This window comes from Carassius auratus, chromosome 14, assembly GCF_003368295.1.
Source record: "Carassius auratus strain Wakin chromosome 14, ASM336829v1, whole genome shotgun sequence".
Lineage (NCBI taxonomy): Eukaryota > Metazoa > Chordata > Actinopteri > Cypriniformes > Cyprinidae > Carassius > Carassius auratus.
This window is the reverse complement of record NC_039256.1, coordinates 15647242-15662856: the sequence shown is the minus strand read 5'-3', so window position 1 is coordinate 15662856 and position 15615 is coordinate 15647242. Positions and strand designations below refer to the sequence as shown.

The window sequence follows — 15615 nt, the reverse complement described above, 5'->3', positions numbered from 1 at the left end:
ACTCATCTACTTTAACCCTGAAGTGACAGTACTGGTTAGCAGGGTTAGTAAGTCGCTGTGATTCCCCTCAGCACCTACAGCTAGAAATAATTCTGCTAAAGTCTCAGTGGGGGTGGTGAGGAGAGAGACACTAATTCAGTCTTTCCTAATCCTCCATTCTGCAAATGTTCTACACTCATTGACAGAGTCCAATCCAACACAAGTTAACAATTTTAGCTCTCTATCACACTCACAAACCCCTGAATATGGGAGAGGGATTGTCAGCACAGTGGTAATCGTGATTTAAATACACATCCATAACCCTGCGGGGACAACGGGAGAATATAAGCAACCAGGACAGGACAGAAGTCAAGATGGGTGATGCTCCAAAGGTACGTTTGTCGCTTCCTCTGTGTTGGTATCACTGCCCAGTTCATTTGTGATCAGAAAACCCAGAATAAACTATTCAATAATTGTCTTTGCTAGATACAGTCATTTACACATTCATTTAATGGACATGCAATTTTGAATTGGATTTAGCGTCTGCCAAATACGTACACGTAGTATGTTCAGTAATCTGGATAAATGATGTACGCTTTAGGTGTGAGTTAGTCTGGGATGATTAGTATTGTCTTACAGAAAGAAAGGGGCCCAAGCAATCAGAGATAGGTCACGTGACCCAGATAAATCTCATTTCTATAAGCCTTAACTACATGAATGGGGCCTGGCAGACTGATCTGTGCATTACCCTGAGAAACTGCTTCTGATAACCGTGCAATAGTCAACAATTCGACTGCTTACTTAAACTGCAGCATTCTTAAATACATGCTTCATGTGCTCAAGAGAAAGCACCATTAGCTTAATCTGTTCACCTATGAATAATGTGCTTGAGAAAATGCTCCTGCATGCTAGTTTCCTTAGTATTGTGTTATTTTTATTAGGCAATTTGGCATTTGATTTAAAATTTTGATCAAGAATCATTATTATTACTCGTTTGGGGGCTAGGGATTTAAATCAAGTGTAATTTTAGTATAATTAAGACACTTCTTAGTTTGTATTAATATATAGTTAAACTCATATATTTTTAATTCTAACTTTTGTTCAGGTTTTAGTTAATTTGTTGTCATTTTTTTATTTTTTGACTACAAAGCATTTATCAATTTTATTTTTATTTTTAATAAACTTTACAAAAATGATAAATGAAAAACGGCTAGCTGAAATAAAACTTTTTTTTTTACAAGTTAAATATTGTTTATGTTATTTCAATAGAGTAATAACCCTAAAATATACTTCTAAATAAATAATTAATCAAAACACTCTTTTATACGTAATTGACTTACATTTCAAAAAGCGTTCCTAATAAGTAGCAACATAAGTTCCATTAATAAACCATGGTGCATGGTGCAATGGAAAGATAACCGATCAGTTTAAACCTTGAATCCAATGTAATTTGCTTTGAATAAACGTGAATGTAAGAATGTTTCTGAAACATTAGAAATGGTTAATGGTAAAAACCACATTTAATCAGGTTCAAAACATTTCCTGTTGTTGTTGGCAAAAAGTAAACATTTGAACAATGTAAACTCAGTATGCTTGAATAATGGTAGTGTTTGTGCTGTTTAGGGTTTGCTCTCTGTGATGCAGAAGCTGAAGGGAACCACAGAGCTGGTGCTCAGGATAGTTCTGGTGGATCTGGACAACGCTGGGAAAAACCACACTGCTCAAGTGAACACCATCACACCAACACAAATGAGTCTAAACAAAACCAGCCCTGCTGAAATCCAGCTGCAGCTTATCCTGACCAAGAACTAGTCACTTAGACAAGAAGAAACCATCTGACTGGCATGAAGTTTTGAAACTACAGTATCCGAACTGAAATAGTGCCTGATAAGTTAGTGATTCAGAACAATTCTTTAAAAATAAAGTTCCAAAAGGGGACTTTTTTTTTATGTGATCATTGGTTATTTCCTAAAGCAATATTTGGTTACACTTTAAGGTGTCCTTGTTACACGTTACATGTAAGTACATATTATAATAACAATAAATTATGCATAATAACATGCAAGTAACCCTAAACTGAACCCTAATTCTGACCCTAACCATATAGTAATTACATGTACAGGTAGTTCATTAATATTGCTCAGTATCTACTTATATAATCACACTGTATAGGACACCTTAAAATAAGATGTAAGCCAATTTTTTATTTAGATATTAGTATGTGATTAAAGTATAAGTGTTACCAAATCACATATCGATTTCCAAATTACGCCAGTTATTTTGGGTGATATTGACCAATCCAGCACTTTAACATCAAAAGCGTGGCCTCTCATGGAATGAAACTGAATGTGTGGGACATCGGCAGACAAAGAAAGATCCGTCCTTTTTTCGTCCCCGGCCGAATACCGAATCCACTGTTTAAGATTCGGCCGAAACCGAATACCGAATCCTACTCGCATCCTTATTCCATGAACACAGTAAAACACATTAATGAAGTAAACAACGTCCACAGCAATGTATTTTTCATTTTATTTTATTTTAACTGTAAAAAAAAAGAAAGAAAAAAAAAGAATAGGCAACATTAAGTGAGAAAAACTTTTTTGACATTTACCAAGCTTAGCTATGCTTGCAAGTAAACAACCAAAACCTTTCAAAAAAAAAAGTGCGGCAATGCAAAGAAAAGTTTTATTTTTTATTATTTTTTTAAAATCAGAATATGTTTGGTGACTTAACTGAAATTAATGTAAATAATTGAACATTAACTCAATAAACGTATAGCAGGCTGTTTAGTTTTCGTTTATAACAGTAGTAGGATAGGCTACGATTAGAACAGTAGCCAAATATTACGAAAAATATTACGTAAGATCACGCACATCTCCTGCATCATAATTAAATTAACGTAAAACCTCTAATCTTTCACATGAAATGAGTTTCATTTAAAAAAAAACAAGACGCTCTGCATTAACAGGTGACAGCCGGTCGCGAGTGTGGGAACGAATGTTCCCCGAGCCTAGGGTTTGGTTCGGTTAAAAAAAAAACTAAGGTTCGGCCGAAACCGAACCCCGTCAAAAAGCCCAGTATTCGGCCGAATCCGAAACCTGGATTCGGTGCATCCCTACTGCATACACAATATGTCAACTGTCACTATTTGCTAATAAACAAGAGATGCTTGTTGGTTCATCTGCAGGTTTATGTCATAGACAGCACCGACAAGAAGCGGTTTGAGGAAACAGGTTTGGTAAGGCCAGAAATCATATGCAAATACAATTCCCAGAATCTTCCCACAGAACAAAGGTCATTTGTTTGTTACTTGTGTGTTATCAGTGAATTGTGTTCAATTACACAATAAAACATGGAACAACATAGCCTACAGCGGGGTCCAAAAGTCTGACACCTTATTAAAAATTTGCATAAATCTATTTATGATGTAATAAGTGTTTCAGTCATGAAATGTTTTAAACAGCTTGGAAACAACAAATCACATAAAGTTACATTTACCTCAGGAAAGTTAATATATTCAAATTCGAAGACAGAATTGGAGGATTTGACTACAGATGTTGAATATTGTGACCTTAATTTGAATGCCGCTGTTACATACATGTCTGTAGGAGCTGCCAGAGCTGATAGACGAGGAAAATCTCGCAGGCGGACCCATCCTCATCTTTGTGAATTAACAGGATCTGGGTACGGCGTCTCAGGCCAGTGAGATCGCCGAGGGTTTGAACCTGCACACATACAGAGACCGAGTCTGGCAGATCCAGGCCTGTCCGGCGGTCACAGGATAGGGTGTGCAGGTGAGGCACTAGCATTACACTTAATGGCTAAATGAAGGTTTGTTCCTACTGACACACTACAGCTAAAGATAGAAATAACATTAATAACTGGTGAGAATATAGTGTTCTAATAATTTTGACCACCAATTACAGCAGTCTGAGGGGTAAAAGTGCATCTAAATCTTCCTGTATTTACAGGATGGTATAAATTGGATCTGTAACGGCCTCGTCAACAGGACGAAATAACATAATAACACCCTGTGAACTGCACGAGCATGTAACAACTCCCATGCGATATCCACGATTTCCATGTAATCAGTACAATAAACTCCAAGGGCTCTTAAGATGTTTGCATATTCCTTTAAATATACTGTTTGTATGTTTGCTTGTAAAACAGTAATCGGTATTATTTTGAAATATTTGCCTTTAGTGTCTCAGTTTTTCATGTCACTAAATTTCACGATTAGCATATACTGAGTGTCTGAACTAGAGACTGACTTTATAAAAGTGGTGATATCAATAGACAGACATCTCTCACAAACAATAACTGCAGACTATTGTGTTTGAGCAGGCCTTTTTTTTTTATGAATCATGGTATTACACTGTACTCTCAAACTGGCTGTTGACAGTTAGTGGATCATCAGAAAAGATCTCGCCTCTGTGTCTGTTCTTGTTTTTCTTAGAATAGCAAATTAATAAAAATGAATGAATGCATTTAATAATGTACATATCTTAATACGCCATTTATTTTGCCTTCAAATGGAAAAACAAATCAACTGTTAATTTATTACATATTCACTTGTCTTGTATTCCATGTACATTTAATTTCCCATTTGGAAAGGACTAACAAGAAAGGTCCATTATGGAAAAAATATTGTTGTTACAAATTAAAGTTAAAGGGGGAAAATGAAAGGAAATGCATTTTTTTTTCTCACCCACATGATGTTGCACACCTGTATGACTGTTACTCTCAGTGTAAGACAAAGAAATGTATTCAAGAAGATCAACCAAATGTGAATTATTTGGCTCAGTGTGTTTCAGGTTTCTTTCTTTCTCACCATCCAGTAGATGGCAGCAGATAAATATGGACTGAACACAGAAATCAGCAGACAAACTGCAACAATTATCTACTTTGCATGAAAATAAAGCTCTCCAGCTGTTGACAGACGCTGATAAATGTATTCAACCCATCAGCCAGAAAATATCTATCTATCTATCTATCTATCTATCTATCTATCTATCTATCTATCTATCTATCTATCTATCTATCTATCTATCTATCTATCTATCTATCTATCTTTCCAATTAATTTCCTTCTGTGACTGAAATGATTCAAACATTCAATCAGAAATTTGATGAGAACCCATAAACATACACTTCTGCATCTCATCTCATCTCAGTATAATTGGATGGACACGCTTCATGAGCTGTAATGGCAATAACAGACTCATTATTATGTTATTGTGGAATCTATCAACTCATCTGTGTTGAGTTGGCATGTCAGGCTCTCTTCAAGCTCTCATCCACTCAGCGAGCGTCGCTATGGCAACACCGCCTCCCTCCTCTCTCTCCAGCCTTTCTTCATTTCTTCGTTTCTTTCGTCCTGTCGCATGGAAGCGTACCGTGAGCAGGTTCAGTAATGCACACACAAGTGGACTGATCTCCAGAAAGATCAGGCAGGAACACTTTTCTACAGATAAAAACTGACAGCAGTTTTCACTCGACTGGGTGAGTCTCTTTAATTCTGCCTCCTGTCAAACTTTTAGTTAAGAAAGAGCTTCTGAAAACCAGAAAAAGAGACTAATGCTTTGAAATACAATACATGCTCGTTTTTGACTGAGATATTACATTAGGTCCCCAGTAGTCCAACATTGAATACTAATCAAAATGGACTTTTCCAACCCATTGACTAACTGTCATATGCTGTGAAGTGTTGTGTAGACCTGCCATGCTTCTGATTATACTTTTTTCATCATTGATGATGATAAGAAATATTTCTTGAGCAGCAAATCAGCATATTAGAATGATTTCTGAAGGGTCATGCAACACTAAAGACTAGAGTAATGATGCTTTGATCACAGGAATAAATTACATTTTAAAATCTATTCACATAGAAAACAGTTATTTAAAAACTGTAATAATATTTTAAAATATAGCTGTTTTTACTGTATTTTTTATCAAATAAATTCAGCTTTGATCACAGGAATAAATTACATTTTAAAATCTATTCACATAGAAAACAGTTATTTAAAAACTGTAATAATATTTCAAAATATTGCTGTTTTTACTGTATTTTTTATCAAATAAATTCAGCTTTGATCACAGGAATAAATTACATTTTAAAATCTATTCACATAGAAAACAGTTATTTAAAAACTGTAATAATATTTCAAAATATAGCTGTTTTTACTGTATTTTTTGTCAAATAAATTCAGCTTTGATCACAGGAATAAATTACATTTTAAAATCTATTCACATAGAAAACAGTTATTTAAAAACTGTAATAATATTTCAAAATATTGCTGTTTTTACTGTATTTTTTATCAAATAAATTCAGCTTTGGTGAGCGTAAGAGACATTTGAAAAAATCTCTTCACCTCTACACCAGGTTACCCAGAATTCCCCTCGCCGTCATGAGTGGTGGGTCACACCTCAGCTCTGAGGGGTATGTCAGCGGAGAGAAGGTGACCCCGACATTCAGCCCTGGGTTCCCGTCTGAAGACGCATACACACACGTCCACACCATCCTCATAGTCATCATCTTCTGCATTGTCTGCTTCCTGCTCTTGGTGGCGTTCTTCTACGCCTTCTGCTTCCACTGCACGCTGCAGACGTCTCCCAAAGACGGGCGGCAAACCTCCGGCTGCAGTCTGGACAGAGAGGACGCCACCTTCAGACGCAGCTCCTCCAGCCCCTCGCTGGGAAACACCATCTGAGAAAGACCCTGCCTCTCGAAGAAACCAAATCAGTGCTTGATTTCTTTTCTTCCCTTTTTTATTTATTTTTTTATCCTTCTTTATTTTTGAGGAATACAAACTGCAAAGTAATTAGTATGTCATTTAGACATCATATTTAAAAATAAATAAATATACAAAACTCTGTGCTGTTCAAAATACTTTTATTCGGAAAGCACACATTCAAAACATTTAGCCTATGTTATGAAAGATTTCTATTTTGCTGTTCTGTTTTGCTAAATGCTGTTCTTTTCAACTTCATATTTATCAGGAAATCCTGTAATAAAATGTATTACAGTTTCCACAAAAATATTAACCAGCACAACTATTTTCAACACTGATAAAAAACAGAAATTTTTCTGAAGGATCATGTGATTATATTATATTATATTATATTACAAAATATATTAACATAGAAAACATATATTACAAAATATTTGTTATATATATTTAAATAAATAATAAAACATGCTTTATTTAAATAAATAAATAAACGCTATTTTGGTGAGTATAAGAGATTTCTTTTTATCAAAAACCTCACTGGATGAAAAGCAGAATACAGCTTTATCATTTTCTTTGTCAGTTCTATTCAGCTTTGTCTCATAACTGAAACTGAAATGACTGTTTTCTGCAGAAGTAATGCGTGAAATTATTGAGCCTGCTTGTGATCAACTGAAATATATTGTACAATGGTGATTAAATGAGTCACGCTGTCACTCCTGCTTCATTTTCACATCACTTTGAGGAAACAGTTAGGCAGCAAGCAAACAATACACAGACAGAGAAACACATCAAAAACTAAAATGGCAAAACAGAGAGAAAGACCAGACGAATTTTGAGAAGAGCTGCAAAGTGTCATCAAAGTGTCATCTATCTTGAAATAATTCTGAGCCTTCTCTCAGATTGTAAAAATAAGCAATTACATTAAAACACTCACAATGGAAGTCAGTGGGGCGTTGCATTGGGATAAATCCTTCTAAAATGTAGCTACAAGACATAAACGGTGTGTTAACAAGACAGCAGCATCACTAAATATTGTGTAAAAATAGCCTATATCCAATTTTTTGACTCTTTAAAGCTGATAAACACAATAACTCTCACATAATTCACACATGACAACAGTCAGGCATGTAGAGCACCAGAATAATTACTATAAGTGCTGTAAACATGACCATTATGAGTACATTATACACTAATCATGACTGCTGTTTGTTTTTAGAAGCTGAGAGAAGAGTTCAGATGATTTCTTGTGGTAATGGACCGATGTTGACAGATGAAGCACAGAAGCAGAACATTTCATCCTGAGTGAATTCAGTGAGGAGTAAATACTGGACAAATCTTACCGAAATTAAAACATGTTCAGGTCGCATTTCACCCCAATTAAAAAAGTGAAAAAATATACTCTACCATTATAAGTATTTAGATTTTTTTTATACTTACAAGGGCATATTAAATTTATCAGAATTGACAGTAAAAATGTTTTAGAACAAACGCTTATATTTGGAAATATTTTCTAAAATGAAAAATACTTTTTTTTAAATTGCAATAACATTTTACAATATTACTGATCTTACTGTATTTTTGGTTAAATGAATGTAGCTTTGGTGAGTAGAAGAGACTTCTTTCAAAAACATTGAAGAAAATCTTATAGACAACTTTAAAATGAATGGTAAGCACTTTCGCCAATTAGCATTCTTAAAGAAAAGTATATATTATTTCAATCGCTAAATATTTATACATCATGGCAGTATTTGTTGCACTGCTTAATTTATGCTGATTTAATTTATTTATTTTTATCATTTATTTATTTTTCTTTTTTTATTGTGTTTTTAATTAGTAAATGAGAATCTGGTCGAATGTGCTTAATTGCCATGCAAATAATGTCAGAAATAAATTAATAATAATAATAATAATTTAAGAATATAATAATATTATTTTCATTTTGACTGATGATATAGGATGAAATATGACCCTTTCATTTTCATAAGGAGATCATTAAAAATGAAAAAAATAAATGTATCTGTCAATATAAAGCATAAAACCAGCAAAAGGGAACAAAGATTTATAAAGCTTTAACCTGAATGAGATTGAATACAGATGAGAAGCCAACACAAAAAGCACATTTCAGTTCAATAATGCCTCTGATCTATTTAAAAGACAATCCAGCGAATTCTTTGGGAAACACATGCAGATCAATAGCCATATGATTCTGAGGATGGACTATGGAAACTAAAAAGGCTGAAACAGCTGAATGCTTTAGAAAAGACACTCGGAAATCAATTTCAAGCCATGCCATGATCACTATGTTTAGCACACAGAGCACATGGTGCTCTTCTCCGAGCCGTGGGAATCCCACGAGCCAGCAGGAGACTCCAGTATTGAATCTCCAACGTCAAACTCAGCCGAGTCCAGCTCAGTGTGTGGGTCCTGCAGACTGCTGTCCTGAAGAGCGTCCTTATAATGAGACTGAGAGAGAGCGTTTGATATTATCATGAGTCGTGGTGTAACATCTCATCACTCGCTCACACAGGCACAGAAATCACAGATCTCACCTTACTGACGGACGCTCCTTCGACCCGACACTCCTCCAGAGAGTTTCCAGAGGTTTCCATCTTCATGCGGTGAGAGCGGATAGATTTCACATCGTCCTCATCCTCACCTGCCACCGAGGGGAACACCTGAGGAGGAAAATCCATAAGAAAAAACTGTTCTTAACCATTCTGCAAACAACTTTATAACATTATAAATTAATAATAATTTTAAATGATAAATTCACCTGCAGGTCCTCATCGATGGGCGCTTCAGGGGCAGAGATGGCGGCTTTACTGATGGTCTGGGCTTCTAACTGTGGGCATGCGGCCCGAGCGTTTCCATCTTTATCTCTCTTTCCTTTCAGCCAGTACGTCTCAATCTCCACATTGTCAGAGAAAAGTATATTACATCAATAAAGTAGCTGTAGTTTGCCAGCGCATCAGTCATATCTTTCAAACCAAACCCTTATCCCTGTATTATGTTCAAATTAATGTTATGTTGATCATATGTAAACTTTTTTTATGTGAATATCAAACAGCATTTTAAATTTAAAAAAAAAAATGTTATTACAAACATAATCACATAGTCACATAATCACATGAGAGAAATTATAAAAAACAACAACAAACAAACAAAAAACAAGTTTTTAATGTATTCGTTTGCTCAAGCAGCATCACTATTATTAATGCTCATCATTCTTTCCTAATTATGAAGGTGGTCAGACAGTTCTCGGATCAACTGATGGACCTCAGGTGGTCCTGTTTATCGAAGTCTGCGTAAACAAGCTTTGGGTCGATTTTTCAGTCCAGTTACTCAGCGACTGACCTTGATGGTGATGGTACCGCGTCTCTCGAAGATAAAGTGACTTCCCTTCAGGTGCTCATTAGTAGCGCTGCTCAGCTGGATGTGCATTTCCTATAAATAAGAGACATCAGACGTCAATCAGACAGCAGGCGTTCGGGCCTGTGAACGGCCGCTAGGAGTTCAGTCCTATTATAAACAGAGGAACGCTCAACAAAACCAACAAACATCGATCTAATGAGCGTGATATTGTGGTGCTTTTGATTAAAACTGCACTAAATCCATCATTCCTGCTTCAAGTAAGTAATGTTTGTGCAATATATATGATGAAGTATACTAAAGACTTTCTATCTACCTTCCCATTGCTCTCCATGGCAGACGCAGTGTGGACTGTATCACCGTGAAGACCGTAGCGAGGCATCTTGTGACCTACGACCCCAGCCACCACCATACCAGAGTGTATTCCTACGAGAAGAATGAAACAGGCTCAAAATAATGAGCGTCTTGAAAGAAATCAAGACTTGTGTTTCTCAAGAATGCATTGAATTGATCAAAAGTGAGAGTTAAGACATTAATGTTACAAAAGTTGTTTCAAATAAATGCTGTTCTTCTAAAGCAGCAAATCAGCAGAATGATTTCTGAAGGATCATGTGACACTGAAGACTGGAGTAATGATGATGAAAATACAGCTTTGATCACAGGAATACATTTCATTTTAAAATATATTCAAATAGAAAACAGTTATTCTAAATTGAAATGATATTTTACAATATTACTGTTTTTGATCAAATAAATGCAGCCTTGGTAAGCATAAAAGACTTCTTTTTAAAATATTAAAAAAACCAAACTGATGTCAAACTGAAGTGTTTATTACCTGAAATTGCTCATTATATTACAATAAATAGAAATGAATGTAAATAATGAAAAAACAATTGTTGAATAAGAGAGAAGACGTGCCCACGCGTATCTGGATGTTGTTTCCATTGGACGGGTCTTTGAGATGATCTTTAGAACGAACCATATCTAGAGCCATGTCACAGATATTATGAGCGTGAAACTTGGTCTTTTCTGGAGCGCCTGCCACCACCATGTAGGCATCACCTATAGTTTCAACCAGAAACACACACATCAATGTGAGGAACATCTGTATCACCGTGTGATCGCGCTGGAACCGCAGAAGAAATGATCTCACCTTAAACACTCTGTGTTTCTCACTGAGCGTGTCGAAGAGCGTGTACATGGTGTTGAGCATAGGGACCACCTGCATGGGTGTGATGTGACTGCAGATATGAGTGAAGCCCACCACATCACTGAACAGGATGGTCACATCAGGAAACACCTGAAACAGGTCAAAGGAAAGAGTTTAAAGGAAAAGTTCACCAAAAAAATACAATTGTAAATGGGTGCCGTCAGGGTGACAGCTCAAACAGCTGGTAAAAACATCACAATAATCCACAAGTTGTTAACTGATGGACTGGAGTGTTGAGGATTACTTGTGGATTATTGTGATGTTTTTATCAGCTGTTTGGACTCTCATTCTGACGGCACCCATCCACAGCAGAGGATCCATTGATGAGCGAGTTATGTGATGCAATATTTCTCCAAACCTGTTCCAAATCTTTTACATCTTGGATGGCCTGAGGATGAATACATTTGAAGGAAATTATCATTTTAGGGATTCCAGAAAGTTCATTAGCTTCACTAAAAAAAAAAAAAAAACATATATATATATATATATATATATATATATATATATATATATATATATATATATATATATATATATATATTAGGGGTGTAACGGTTCACAAAATTCACGGTTCGGTTCGGTTCGATACACTGATGTCACGGTTCGGTTCGGTACGGTTCGGTACGTTTTAGATACAGCAAAAAGAAAAAATTGGCAGATAAATTTCCTTGATTTTTATTTAAATGTTTTATTTATTAAAACTAACAAAGTATGTGTTTTTTTTTGTTTTTGTTTTTTTACATTGAACAATGATGGAGCTATTCTTTACCCATCTTCTATGGTGTTTTCTTAGCAGCATACTGTATAAAACAAAAATAGCCCCTAATAAATTTTTTTTACAAATTAAATGTAATATTGTTGTAGTAGTTATGAACAAATACAAAGATGTAACTCTTTTTATATTGAACTCTATAACTCTTTATATTGAGTGTGTTTTTACTCAGTTGGTTCTCTATTTGGGCTTATGTTTTTTGGAACAAAGCAGGAATTACGGTCTGTCTGAAATGGGCTCGTGAAGGAATATTGTAATGGGGCTCAATTACATTAAGCATGTTCTTAAAACCTGCGTTTTCCACTACAGAGTAAGGTCTCATATCCGCGGCTATAACGTAAATGCACCATTCGCTGCGGTGATGTCCGTATACGGAGCCCGGGACGTCACCTGTAGGAGAAAAAAAATCAATCCGTGGCGACGGTTTTGCAATCCGTCCCCTCAGTTTATAAACCGTACTCACGAATTCATAAACTGTTCACTCGATTTAACAAATCGTGCCCACGAATTTCCAATCCGTGCACTCAGATTTTGTAAACCGTACCCTCGGTTTTTGAATCCGTACTCACGAATTCATAATCCGTGCGCACGCTTTCGCAATCCGTTCCCTCGGATTTGTAAACCGTACTCACGGATTCATGCAGCAAGCTCCTACGTGTTAACATACAGTTTTATTGAATATTATTATGTGGAATAGGTTTACAGCAAAGTGCCTTAAGTGATTCTCTATCAAGTGTAGTACGAGGTGGAATACAAAGATTTAATAAGAAAGATGCGCATTAAAATCTTGTTCAATTGCTGATAATCTATAATAGCACTTGATTATTATTGTGCAATAAACCTGGCATTGTGACTGACTCTGGAGTAATTTTTTCCTCTTTTGTAAGTTATTTTGGATAAAAGATTCTTATGCATAACCTGTTTAATAATATATAATAATGATACAAATAAAAATAAAGTTATTTTTTATAATTTTAATTTGTAGGCTAAATAAATGAGTACAAGACAGTAAAAATGTTTGTCATAAAATAATTTGTGAATTGCTTTATTTTTAAATAACCTTTGACAGTTTTGGAAATGCTTGTGTACAATTCTTTCTTAACATGAAGACTTATTTTTGTGATTTTATTATACTAAGCTCCACCCACCTCACCCCACCTGCCGGAGTTAGATGCATGTTTCACTGTTAAGTGTAAAATGCGTGTCAGTTTTCAAATCCGAGGGAACGGATTGCGAAAGCGTGCGCACGGATTATGAATTAGTGGGTACGGATTCAAAAACCGAAGGTACGGTTTACACAATCTGAGCGCACGCATTGGGAATTCGTGGGCACGGTTTGTTAATCCGTGGGTACGATTTGTTAAACCGAGTGAACAGTTTATTAATTCATGAGGATGGTTTATAAACTGAGGGGACGGATTGCAAAACCGTCGCCACGGATTGATTTTTTTTCTCTCACCTCCTACAGGTGACGTGCGGGGCTCCTTGGTACCGAGCCTTCAGCGCGTACTGAGTGAGCGAGCGCCTGACTGAGTAGCCTAACATAAACATATAAGTGTTTTTTTTTTTCTTCGGGGGTGTCAGGGGCGTTGCCTGTTACGTCGTTTGGGTTATTGGGCTACCTTGTTGAACGCATAACATTATATTTCACACACCTTTTTTATTTTCCAAATTTAATTAATTAGTCCAACGAACCGTTCGGTACATAATGCGTACCGCGTACCGAACCGAAAGCCTCGTACCGAACGGTTCAATACGAATACGCGTATCGTTACACCCCTAATATATATATATATATATAAATGTTGAATCTCATAATTTATTGTTGCATGAGGTTTTTTTTTTTTGGTTTTTTTTATTAATATTATTATTCAGCAAGTGTGCTAAAGTATGAAAATTCAGCTTTACCATCAAAGGGGTAACTAATATTTAAAAAATATAATTAATATTTTGGTGCACAAGTTTTTAAAGACAAAATGTTCAATAGTAAAAACAAAAACTTTCACAAAAATCCAAGAGTAAAAAACAAAAACAAAAAAAAACCAAGACTATTTGGTCTAGACACTCGTAACACCTGCGTGTAGTTAAAGATGCAGATGTTCTAACCTCACAGGTGTTCACAGCTGGTTCCCCCTTCCGCAGTCGCTTAGCAACAGGCTTGGGAATCATTCTGTACAGAAGATCATCCGTCTTTTTCATCTCGTAGTCCAACATTTTCATGCTTTCCTCCAGTTTACTGGATTTCTTTTGTTCCTGTGGGGAAGAAAGAGACAAAAACAAAGATATAGAGAATGAAGGACAGGCAATAAGAGGAGAACATGTGTTATTGAGAATGCCTTTACACTTTAAAATGGACCACTAAGGGAACCAAAGAAAGGAAAGAAATCAGTTCTCCATGTCAATTCAGAGCTGAATTAAATACAGAAATAATAATTCATTATTAAAACCATACAAACATTGACACATTTTTTTTTATTCCACAGGTAAGTCGAAATTCTTTCTCAGACCCCTACAGTGCAAGAGTCCATCAAAAGCAGGGCGCTCTTGAGTCCCGACAGCTGTACCTGTATGAGGGCCCTCTGGAGCTCTTCAGACTGCTGAGTTCCTGCCAGCACCAGATCTCTGCTCGAGTCATGCATGCTCAGGTCATTGATGTACAGACCTGTCTTAAACATGACACTTAAACTCTCCATGCTGCGAAGACAACACACAAACAACCACACTGTAATTATTATGCATTCACAAAATGAACAGAAACTCAGCCGCGCTGTTTAATGTGCGTGTTTTGTGTCTTACACTGGAGTGCCCAGGAAGATGATGGATTCCCACTCTGGCATGAATCTCATCTGACCCTTCAGTTTCAGGCAGCGGCTGCCATCACCCCAGCTCTCCATCGCATTAGCACTGTTTCCATCTGACACCATTAGAGGACAACAAACATGTTAGAATTACTTTGTTAATGTGTTTTCCTCTTAAACATCAAATATAGTAAAGTCAGTCTCAATTTCAAAGTTAAAGTCAACCCAAACCTTCATAACATTGTTTAAAAACTCATTTATTCCTCCTCATTTAGTTTAAAAACCCATATGACTTTCAAATCAATCAAATATTATTTACTGTCATAACTGTGTGGAGTATACAAGTAAACACATACAACTGCAGTAAATAAGTAAATTAATAAAGCTGTTATGAAACTTTTTTGTCATTAAAGAGTTGATTGTATCTGTCGCTTTTAATTACATGAAAAAGAGCATCTTGGGCATTCTACTGGTGTTCTTCTACTGGAATAAAGAAAGTCATACAGGTCTGAGATAACATGAACGAGAGTAAACAACAACAGAATTTTCATTTTTGGGTGAACCATCTCTTTAAATCACTGTCCAAAATACGAAGAATCTCAGTAATGACAGATAAATGACTGACCTTTATAATCATCCCCTATAATTGACTGAAAGGCCATCAGCTCCACATCCACATCTGCTGAGCGATTGGCGTTCTCATAATCAGAGTCTGAGACACAAAGAAAGAACAGAATCATCTGATGAAGATGGATGA

General features: G+C 35.9%; 2 protein-coding genes and 1 pseudogene across 2 annotated transcripts; 1 reads left to right on the top strand and 2 right to left on the bottom strand.

Moving 5' to 3' along the window:
• Window positions 1–353: 353 nt before the first annotated feature.
• On the top strand, window positions 354–4096 carry LOC113114478 (ADP-ribosylation factor-like protein 3; annotated as a pseudogene).
• Window positions 4097–8731: 4635 nt separating this feature from the next.
• Window positions 8732–10496, bottom strand: LOC113114477 (receptor-type guanylate cyclase gcy-4-like). The gene is made up of 5 exons (XM_026281400.1): window positions 10395–10496; window positions 10064–10153; window positions 9483–9617; window positions 9259–9384; window positions 8732–9172 (listed from the first exon to the last, which is right to left on the bottom strand). The coding sequence occupies exons 1-5, from the start codon at window positions 10488–10490 to the stop codon at window positions 9014–9016; spliced, it is 606 nt and encodes a 201-aa protein (XP_026137185.1). The 5' UTR covers window positions 10491–10496; the 3' UTR covers window positions 8732–9013.
• Window positions 10497–11062: 566 nt separating this feature from the next.
• Window positions 11063–15077, bottom strand: LOC113113306 (soluble guanylate cyclase 88E-like). Its single transcript, XM_026279429.1, has 4 exons — window positions 14625–15077; window positions 14167–14313; window positions 11232–11378; window positions 11063–11140 (listed from the first exon to the last, which is right to left on the bottom strand). The coding sequence occupies exons 1-4, from the start codon at window positions 14751–14753 to the stop codon at window positions 11063–11065; spliced, it is 501 nt and encodes a 166-aa protein (XP_026135214.1). The 5' UTR covers window positions 14754–15077.
• Between the last annotated feature and the right edge of the window lie 538 nt (window positions 15078–15615).